Genomic DNA, 11,787 nt, shown 5'->3' on the forward strand with positions numbered 1-11,787 from the left:
AGATATCTATATCAATATCTATATATATTTTGTTTTTCTTTTTTTTTTCGTTTTAAGGATCGTGATCGGTATTCAGTTTATGATTTTGTTTTCGTTATTTATTAGTGGCTCTTTTTTTGTATTGATTTTGATCGGATTTAACAAATGAAAATCTAGAAGCTTCTATCTATATAGGATTTTTTCAGTTACGACGCCAAAGGAAGACAAATAAAAATTACAATAAACAACATCAAAAAGTTAAGGAAAACCGTAATTATATAATAAATAAATCGATAGATCGTTTGATATATATATAAATAGACAGACAGTCAGTCAGATAGACAGATAGATAAATAGATAGATAGATAGATAGATAGATAAATCAATCAGATAAATAAAATGAATAAACAAACAAACTATCAAACAACAAACAAACAAACAAACAAATAAATAAACCAATAAAATAAAATAAACAAAAACAAGCTAAATAAACCCATTCCAAAAAAAAAAAACCCGCTAACCTCCTTCCTCCGCCATTTTCCCTTCCGCCCAGATGGTGAGCATCGTCTTCTGGTTGCTGTTCAACCTGAACCGCGACCTGATCTTCCCCGAGCTGTTCGACGCGTGGTTCCCGTCCTGGTTGAATCACGCCATCCACACCATGCCCTGTGATTGGCGTCGTGGTGGAGTTGGTTCTCGTGCCGCACTCGTTTCCCTCGAGGAAAGCTGGCTTCGCGATGGTGGCCGCTGTGTGTTTCCTCTACCTCGTCTGGTGAGGGAGAGAGCGTGGACGTTTTGTTTTTTTCCTTTTTTTCTGTCTTTTTTTTTCTTTTTTTCTTCTTATTGTTTTTGTTTCTGTTTTTCTTCGTATTGTTTATATTCTCTTTCTTTCTTCTTATTGTTTTTTCTTTTTGTCTTTTTGTTTCTTTTTTGTTTTTTGTTTTATAGTTTTTTTTTATCTTTATCTTTTTCTTTCTACTCTTCTTCTTTTATTTTTTTTTATATATCTTTTTCGCCTTTTTCTCTTTCCTTTCCTTTATCTTTTTTATTTAATGTTCTCTTTTTTTCCTTTTCTTCTTCATTTTGTTTTTATTCTGCCATTTCTATTCCTTCCTCATTCTCTTTTCCCTTTTTCTTCTGGCTCAATTTTCCCATCGATTCGTCTACTGACTTATATATTATACATCTTATATTCTTTCCTAACGTTTTTATAAATTCAAAATATAAACATTTTAAGCATCAGTCAAAGAAATACAAAACTCACACACACACAAAAAAAATAAATTGCTTCACACAACCTCAAGAATAGACTGCTTCACATACCTCCTCCTTCACAGGGTCAGCTACATCGCATACCTCACGGGCTTCTGGGTATACCCTATCCTGGAAACGTTACCGATGGCCGGTCGCGCCCTTTTCATAGGCGCCTGTAGTCTCCTGTGCAGTTTTATGTACGTTGTTGGGGAATGGTTAAACAACAAGTACTGGGGTAGGTTGATTTTTTTTGTTTTTATTTGTAGGTTGATTTTATTTGTTTTTATTAGTAGGTTGATTTTATTTGTTTTTATTAGTAGGTTGGTTTTATTTGTTTTTATTAGTAGGTTGATTTTATTTGTTTTTATTCGTAGGTTGGTTTTATTTGTTTTTATTAGTAGGTTAGTTTTATTTGTTTTTATTAGTAGGTTGATTTTATTTGTTTTTATTAGTAGGTTGATTTTATTTGTTTTTATTAGTAGGATGATTTTATTTGTTTTTATTAGTAGGTTGATTTTATTTGTTTTTATTAGTAGGTTGATTTTATTTGTTTTTATTAGTAGGTTGATTTTATTTGTTTTTATTAGTAGGTTGATTTTATTTGTTTTTATTAGTAGGTTGATTTTATTTGTTTTTATTAGTAGGTTGATTTTATTTGTTTTTATTAGTAGGTTGATTTTATTTGTTTTTATTAGTAGGTTGATTTTATTTGTTTTTATTAGTAGGTTGATTTTATTTGTTTTTATTAGTAGGTTGATTTTATTTGTATTTATTAGAAGGTTGATTTTGTAAGTTGTTTTTATTAATAAGTTGATTTTATAAGTTGTTTTCATTAGAGGAAGTTGCAAGGATGGCTGTGTGCGTGTGTGAGTGGATGTATGCGTGTTCATGTGTATTTTTTTTTTCTTTTTTTGGTTTGAGAGTTATGTACTTTTATTATTGGTATTTTGTTATTGATATTGTTATTATCATTATTGTTATTGTTATAATTATTGTTACTGTTATTATTATTATTATTATTATTATTATTATTATAATCATCATCATCATTATCAGCAGCAGTAGTATTATACTATTACTTTCACTGATTGTAGTGGTATTGCAAAGTTCAATTGATAAACAAAGATTAACATGTTTTTTTTTCTCCCTTTTTTAGGTGCTCCCATCAAGAAGAAAGTGAAATAATCATCAAATATGAATATTATTACTTCAAGAAAGCGCACTCAGGGAACACGCATCCGCTCTCCGTTTGTCTTTTGTTTGTAAACGTTTGGCGATTGTCTCTTATTTAAAACGATTGATGATATTCTATTAATGTAGGGTGTTGCAGTGCATTTTTAATGTATTTTGTCTAAAGTTTATATTTTTCCTTTCCTGAAATCAAGAATTAAAGTATATAAATGTATATATACTTTTTTTTTTTTTTTTTTTTTTTTTTTTTTTTTTTTTTAAGTTTACATGAACCAGGTTAAAGATCAGTCATGTACTAACCCCGCCCCCCTTACAAAGAGGCTCAGTGGCATTAATAAATGTGTTTTTTTAATGTTTTTATTATTATTATTATTATTATTATTTTTTTTTTTTACAGGATGTGTATATGGTTTTTCTTTTCTTATCTATTATATAAGTGCATTTTTATTTTCCTGTTCACCCCCCTCTTAAATATTCCGATATGTTAAGTTTCCTTTGTAATTACCGATATTATAATTAACATAAGGCAGCCGAATCAAGTCCTAATTTCGGGATACTGCATATGCTGATGATTGCTAATTCAATAATATTCATTACGTGTTACAGATGATTGATATGACAGAGGAGTATCTGTTGTTCATGTATCAAGATTAGATAAAAGCTTTGTAAGAAAAAATAAAGCATTTTTCATTTGAAGATTCCGCTTATTTTCTAACCATTGTGCTTTGTACTGGAAGTAATAATTCTGTTTCACGTGGTGCACACACACACACACACACACACACACACACACACACACACACACACACACACACACACACACACACACACACACCTGATTAAACTCACTTGTTGAATTGGTAATCAAGTAGGATATCTGTGCGAATGTTTTGTTTTCTGTTTAATATCAAACAAAAAAACACATATGCAAATACTTCAAACCAAAATATACGTTTATTTGCTAAGTGCATACAATCAAACACATACGAAAAGTTCAACGGTTATGTAATGTGTAACATCTCTGTCTAGCATTTATCTTCTTATTTCTATTTTTCCCCTTCGTTGAAGTGTGCAACATTGCGTAATTATTGTATTCTTTTGTAACTTATTTTGTGTAACATCACCGTGTAATAAAATTATCCTCATTCTGCCTGTGTAAACTTTTCCGCGGTGAAAATAGCCTCATTCTGCCTATGTAGATTTTTTGTTACGGTGAAAATATCCTCGTTTGTAGCTTAATGGTGTAACTGACGATGTTGTGGATATGTATTTTTTAACGGTCTGCTTAAGCTTGTCAGTACTTGAAAAATGCGTTCAGTCCGAGTTTTTTTTTTCTAATTTAAAGGATGTGATTTTAATGGGTGACTTAAATCAAACCAGTTATTGATATGTATATTACGAAAAGGTAACGGTATACAAATTCTAAACACATTCTGAAGATCGCTTTGTTTAATTATCAAGTACTATAAACATATTTAGATTATTCAAATATGATTCTTGTAAGTGCTTTATTATGTAATGTTATTTATCTGCATCATTAAAAAAAAAACAAAAAAAAAAACGAAATACCCTGGTGCCTTTCTAGTGTCAGGCTTGGCAATAAATGTCAGTCCTTTAGCTAAACTTCACGCTAACAAACACAATCTTATTATCGTATGATTAATAAATAATGAGTCAGTTATATCACAGTACAAGCCTTTAAAAAAGTACTTAGTATGCACGCAAATGTACACTATTTAAACAAACTATGAAAGGTTTCACATTAATAAACTATTTTACTGTCCTTACTAGGCTAAAAAGAAAAAGAAAAAAAAGAAAGAAAAAATAAACAAAACTAACCAGACTAGGGTATATATCTACAAAACAAACTCTTTCTTTATTTAAAATACACATTCGCGAGAAAAGTATCTCACTAACTAGGCTACATATCTGACGAAACAAAGGCACCAGCATGAAGTTTTAGTAACAGTATTTATAAGTGATGTTCATACTTTTTGGCCTGTTGTTCAGTACCTTATGATATTTCTTACTACCCATCACGTACCACAATGGCTGATGAAAACAATTAAATTTAGAAATAATGCTGTTTATATTGCGCATGATATGAATGCTTTCCAAGAAACTCTTTTATGTGCTGGAAGGAAAATACATAAGACATTCTGAAATATTATTTCCTTGCAACTTAGTCCTTACTCCAATATCGGCCTAATTCTTTTTCATTTATTTTCATCGTTTTCATTTATTTTTATTCATAGTTACTAGGAGAGTTGCCAAGAGGTACAGTTCACACCAAGTAACAGAAATTTGCTCTCTTGCTCTCCCACAAGGCCCTACGCTGCCGCCCGACACACACACACTATTATTGCATCAAGAACGTGATATTTCACATCACTAACAACGCACTTGTAGGAAGACATGATACTTTACCGCGAGACTGAAACAGACTGACTGCGGCGTGACAAAGGCTTCCTTCCTCGGTACCACATACACGTCTTTCCTCTGTATTATATATGTGTAACCTAGACTATACACGGGTCTATTGCGATATATCCATTCCGTTAGGGAGTTATCTCCTTGTTATGTGCGTAACGTGGGAAAAATATGGAATAGTATCAGAAACTTTAACACTTTCGTGAAAGTCGTACCAATTGGCACATCCAAAAGCACTAACATGCGCATATGTAGCAATATGTTCCTGTTCCTGTGTGAAGAAAAACCATGGACTGTGTGTATATTAGTCTTCAATTATATTATGGTTTCTCTCTAACGGACGTATGTGAGTGAGGAGCTTAAACTCGCTTTTATATACATTATGGAATAGGAGCCGATTGGATAGCATGGGAATTTGTATTAGAAGTACGTTCAACTTTAAACAAAGGAATGACAATGGAAAATGTGCTAAGTTTGATCTTAATATTTCTAGGATTGTTTAAAAGTTTAAGTTGTATTTCTTGATTCTGATGTATAAGCCACAATAAGGATAATGGTGATTACCTCTAATTAATTATATGACGAACAAGTGGTTGCCCTTCTAATAATTTCATAGTTACCCCACTTTATAAGAAGTTTTCTTTGATAATAGATTAAGAAGTAAGAGAAAACATAAACTTAGGGAGAAACTTCTTTATTCTAGTATCCATCATTCGTGTCTTAGCCACTCTTGCTCAAGGTAATGATAATTTTCCCCGTAAAAACACTTTCTTGTCTTGCAGTTCAGTGCAAGATTTATATTATATAAGAAATACTGTTGCATGAGTAAAGAAATAACCCTCTGATGCAATTGGAAAAGTCAATTTGTTAAAAAAGTGAGTTATGTAGATAAGATATGAGGTCCAGTACTTTAGTTAATTCATGAAATATAAACTTATTATTAGACCATTTACAAACTAGACACACACACACACACACACACACACACACATACACACACACACACACACACACACACACACACACACACACACACACATATATATATATATATATATATATATATATATATATATATATATATATATATATATATATATATATATATATATTGTACATTATGAGAAAGGCAGCTGAATATTTTTAAGCTCGTAAGTCGATAACCCGTTAATATAGTAACTTAATTTCTTCTATTGAACGTAACAGACTTATTCGTGAACGTTTTAGGAAAAACATAAACCGAAAAGGAAATTATGTAATCTGGTCATAACAACAAACAATAAATATTTCTTATAACCAAGCTTTACAAGCACGAACTTCCTAACATACACACACACAAGTTATCATATTAAGAACATTATAAACGCCCTGATCTTCACCAATAGAATCATATTTTGATCCTTTAAGTATACTACATATATCAAGTTATTTTTAATGAATGAAATATCCATTTTACCCTTTTGCGCACAAGTTATCTTTTATAACTAGTCTCCCATCTTTAACACGATATACATAAATCAGTACATCAATTTTAGTTATATTGTAACTGAAGCAAGGGAAATATATGAAAATGCTTATATGTTTTTTCGTTTTTTTCAGTGAGCAAATGAAGCAGATTCAAACCACCTTATTTTTAGCCTTATTTCAGCCTTCTAAGATGGTCATAAGTAAGTTACCAGCTCCTATACCATGTACTTAAAAAATACCCAGTCTACCGTAGAAAATAAGCATCTTTTGTCTATCTTTTTCTATCGAGGTGAAAATGTACTTGACACATTAATGTCTGGGTGAGTGGAACATGTCTCAAGAGCATCGAACATGTATGCAAATCATGTAGAAAGAATTACTCATAATCATTATTACCTTTTTTTATGTTCCCTCAAATTCCCTTACATTGAAATTGGTGTGCAAGGTGCTCTGGGTAATCAGATGGTTTGTGAGATACATGGTTTTATTATTTTCATTATTAATGTTGTTGTTATTATGGTTATTATTACCACTCTTCTTCTTATTGCTGTTTTCGTCATTGTTATCATTATGATAATGATAATCATTACTATTGCTATCATCATTGTTATTATTTGTATCATCATCATCATCATCATCATCATCCTCATCATCATCACCATCATCATCATCATCATAATCATCATCATTTTTCTTATTAACATTATCAGCATTATTTTTGTTACCAGTATTATTATCATCATCATTATTGTTATTGTTATCATTATTATCATTATTACTATGATGATGATAGAAATAATATTAATTATAATGATAATTATAAAGTTGATAATAATGATAATGATAATAATGATAATATTTATTATTATTATTATTATTATTATCATTATTATTATTATTATTATCATTATTATTACCAATAATATTATTATTATAACTATTATTATTTTCATCATTATTACTATCAGTTAACAGTTGCCATTATTTTCATTAGGATTATTTAATTATCCTTATTATTATCATTATTATCCTTATCCTCATTATCATAACAATAATTATTATTATCATCATTATCCTCCTCCTCCTCAAGATCAACATCATTATTATCATTTTTTTTTGTTATCACTATCATTATTATTATCATATTATTATTATTATTATTATTATTATTATTATTATTATTATTATTATCATTATTATTATTATTATTATTATTATTATTATTATCATTATTATTTTTATTATTATTATCATTATTGTTTTTGTTATTTTTATCATTATTATCTTTATTATTAGTGTTATTATTATTATGCAATATAGGGTTAATTATCATCATCGTCATTATTATTATTATTATTATTATTATTATTATTATTATCATTATTATAGTTATTATTGTCATTACCATTATCATTGCTATCATGATAGTTATCATCCTTGTTATTTTATCAATACTATTACAATTATTGTATTGTTATCAATATCATTATCATTATTATCATTATTGTTATCATTATTGTTATTTATTGCCATCATCACCATCACCATCATCATCATCATCATCATCATCATCATCATCACCATCACCATCCTCCTCCTCCTCCTCCTCATCATCATCATCACTATCACCATCATCATCATCATCATCACTATCACCATCATCATCATCATCACCACCACCACCATCATCATCATCATCATCATCATCATCAACATCATCAGCATCACCATCACCATCACCATCACCATCACTATCACCATCACCATCATCACCATCATCATCATCATCATCATCAAAATTAGGAATAAATAAAATTTTCATCAACCACTCAGACTGTTTATTTGTTCACCTGAAAGAATTCATCATAAATAATATGGTAGAATAGAGTTTTATTTCACGAGAAAAAAGAAAAAAAAAAATTGTTGAAACTCAGGATGCTTTGAGAATACCATTTAAAAGCGGGTAACATATCCTTGACCAATGCTTGAAAATTTGAGAGTAATAAAATAGATTCTATATAGTTTAAGATTATATATATACACACACAATCAGTATCCTTAAGGCTAACAGATCCTCGAGAAAAATCTATAACTAATATTGATTTTGCTGATTTATTTTCTGTTTAAAATCTAAAGGAATTTTTTATACCTAGATTTGACCCTTGACCTTTCTTATGAAATGATTATTTTTCGGGAGAGATATTTTTATGGAAAATATTTCCCTGAAGGTCTGTAACAAGGAGAAACTGTTATGATTTTTTTTTTTCTATTGAGAGACTATAATATCTTAAAAAAAATTCTACAACACTAAAATGCCCGAATTTATTCTTGTCCAGTAAATTCTATTAAAAGAAAAAAAAAAAAATATTCCGATAACTTCATTATAAAAAAGTTAAATAAAATTTCTGAAGATAATATATAACTTTCATAGATTATTTGATTTCTCTTACTTATATATCTATCTATTTATCTATTGGTATTTTTAACCGAGAATTATTGATTTTCGTTTCATATGTTAATTACGCTTATCATAATTTTTTTTATTATTTTTATAACTTTCTCTTTTACCTTCGATGTTATATATATTCTTCTATTTATAAATTAATTCAAATTATTGATAAAATGCCACATGTGTAAGATAAAGAACCAAAAATTTTAAAATAAAAAAATCGAAATCTCTTGAAAATAACGAAACAGAATGAATAAAAAAAAAAACGAAATCTCTTTCCCTCTTCACATGCAGTTCTCGCCTCGCAAATGTCGGAGAAAGATAATCAAAACAAATCTGATAAATGGAAACGCAAAGAAAATAAGATATACAGAAACACAGGTCACTAGAATAACGGAAATAATTGGATATTCCTCTTGGTGCTTCAAGGGCGTGGAGCTGAGGGGGACAGGGGGCGTGGCAGCCAGACAGGGGGCGTGGCAACAGGACAGGGGGCGTGGCAACAGGACAGGGGGCGTACCAACAGGACAGGGGGCGTGGTAGCAGGACAGGGGGCGTGGCAGGATAACAGGGGGGCGTGGCAGCAGGACAGAGGACGTGGCAGCAGGACAGAGGGCGTGGCAGGAGGACAGAGGGCGTGGCAGGAGGACCGAGGGCGTAGCAGGAGGACAGGGGGCGTGGCAGGAGGGCAGGGGGCGTGGCAGGAGGGCAGGGGGCGTGGCAGCAGGATAAGGAGGCGTGCCTTAATCAAGACCTCCGGCTCGAGGATGAGCTTGTTGACAGCAGACGCCATCTTGAATTTGTCCAGCGCCGGGAACGAAGCACGGCTGAGGGGAGAAAATCAAGAATTAATGATATTGTCACATTGTTTTAGCTGATGGTGTAACTACGTGTGTCATCCGTACTAGGAATTGAGAATTTAGTTAATATCTTATTTTGATAGGTGGTTGAATGAATGGCCTTACAAATGGGTAAACGATTATCAAAATAAATGCATAAACGCACACAGACACACACATACACATACACACACACACACACACACACACACAGACATATATATATATATATATGTATATATAAATATATATATATATATATATATATATATATATATATATATATAAACACACACACACACACTCACACACACACACACACACACACACACTCACACACACACACACACACACACACACACACACACACACACACACACACACACACATATATATATATATATATATATATATACATACACATATATATATATATATATATATATATATATATATATGTGTGTGTGTGTATATATGTATATCAATATATATAAACACACTTATATATATACATATATATATACATATATATATATATATATATATATATATATATATATATATATATATATATATATAAATATGTTATATATACACACACATTATATATGTGTGTGTATGCGTATATATATATATATGTGTGTGTCTATCTATCAATCTATCTGCTCATTCCCCCCTGCCCCCACACCCACCAGGAGCGGCACCGTGGGCGCGTCCGGCCAGACCGCCATCAGCTGCGTCGGGTCCGTGATGATGAAGCCCGTGTAGGGGTTGCACTGGTTGGGGGGGACGCAGTAGGTGCCGGCGCTGCAGGTCCCGCCCACCATGGGCATCATGCCGCCCATCATGCCTCCCATCATGCCCATGGGCTGCGGACTGGGCGGAGACACCAGGCCGATCGGGTTGCTGATGGGCACATTGGGCTGCGGGCGCGGGCGGCTGGGCTGCGGGCTGGGGCGGTTGTAGCCGGTCTGCGCGGGCGGCACGGGGCCCGCCTGGTTCACGATGGTGGGCTGCGAGTTGAAGCCGTTGTTGGCGTTGGGCGCGGGCCTCGGCGGGCGGGAGGGCGGCTGCGGCACGGGCCTCAGGGGGTTCTGGGGCACGGTGGGGCTCGCGTACCCTCCCGACGAGGGGCGGGACGTGGGGGGGCGCAGCTGAGGGCGGGCCGTCGGGCGCGGGAGGGGGCGCTGCGTCGGGATGGGGGCGGGAGGCTGCTGGAAGGTCGGGGGGGCCTGGGGGGCGGGGCGGGCCGGGAAGGGGAGGGGGGCGCTGGGGGGGTTCTGCACGGGGGGTGCGCTGAAGGAGGGCACGCCGCAGCACACCATGTTCGTGCCGCAGCTGCGGTACCTCGACGATATCTGCAAATGTAAAGGGAAATGAATAAGGATAGCGAGCACAAGACGAAAACAAATTTCCACAGAAAGCAAACTCGTCGCCTTTCCTTCTGCAGCGGAACTGCGTCTGGCGGCTGGAGTCCTACGCGCGCTCTATAAGCCCGCGAACGATGCAGCTGAGAGCTCGGGACTCACCTGCGCCGGGATCTCCTTGATCTGCTTGTTGATGGCGCCGGTGCCGTCCGTGATGACGAAGCCGTCGCGACACAGCTGCCAGTGCACGCACACGAAGTTAGCGGGGCAGATGCCCATGGGCGGCATCACCAGGTTGTTGTCGCTCACGGGCCGCGGCGGGCGGGCGGTCTGCGGGGCCTGCGGGACCGGGTTGAACGACGGTCTCTGCGGCTGCGGGGCCTGCGGGACCGGGTTGAACGACGGTCTCTGCGGCTGCGGGGCCTGCGGGACCGGGTTGAACGTGGGTCTCTGCGGCTGCGGGGCCTGCGGGACCGGGTTGAACGTGGGTCTCTGCGGCTGCGGGGCCTGCGGGACCGGGTTGAACGAGGGTCTCTGCGGCTGCGGAGGCTGTGGCTGGGCCGGAGGGCAGGCAGAGCCCCCGCAAGTGGTGATGGAGGCGGTGCAGCCGGTGCCTCCGCACGAAGAGTCCACGTTGGTCACGTGGTGTCCGGGCGGCACTTTGAAGGGGGAGTTGTCTCCCTCCCACCAGTACTGGCCCGACACACTCAGGGGCGGCTGGACGCAGCCGCTGCCCGCGCACCCGCCGCAGCCGCTACCGCCGCAGCTGAACGTCTGCTTCGTGAAGCGCTGACCACCGGAGCAGCCGCTT

At 35.5% G+C, this 11,787-nt stretch overlaps 2 protein-coding genes across 2 annotated transcripts in view; one reads left to right on the forward strand and one right to left on the reverse strand.

Moving 5' to 3' along the window:
• LOC125039578 (androgen-dependent TFPI-regulating protein-like) overlaps positions 1–3,572 on the forward strand; it is a 10,565-nt gene extending 6,993 nt beyond the window's left edge. Inside the window, exons 3-5 of the mRNA XM_047633688.1 lie at positions 533–751; positions 1,317–1,468; positions 2,390–3,572. Of these exons, the coding sequence (XP_047489644.1) occupies positions 533–751; positions 1,317–1,412 (315 nt within the window). The 3' untranslated portion in view covers positions 1,413–1,468; positions 2,390–3,572. The remainder of the gene's footprint in view (positions 1–532; positions 752–1,316; positions 1,469–2,389) is intronic.
• Positions 3,573–8,144: 4,572 nt separating this feature from the next.
• Positions 8,145–11,274, reverse strand: LOC125039451 (wiskott-Aldrich syndrome protein homolog 1-like). The gene is made up of 3 exons (XM_047633392.1): positions 11,139–11,274; positions 10,302–10,967; positions 8,145–9,597 (listed from the first exon to the last, which is right to left on the reverse strand). The coding sequence occupies exons 1-3, from the start codon at positions 11,262–11,264 to the stop codon at positions 9,514–9,516; spliced, it is 876 nt and encodes a 291-aa protein (XP_047489348.1). The 5' UTR covers positions 11,265–11,274; the 3' UTR covers positions 8,145–9,513.
• Between the last annotated feature and the right edge of the window lie 513 nt (positions 11,275–11,787).

This window comes from Penaeus chinensis, chromosome 27 (genome assembly GCF_019202785.1).
Source record: "Penaeus chinensis breed Huanghai No. 1 chromosome 27, ASM1920278v2, whole genome shotgun sequence".
Lineage (NCBI taxonomy): Eukaryota > Metazoa > Arthropoda > Malacostraca > Decapoda > Penaeidae > Penaeus > Penaeus chinensis.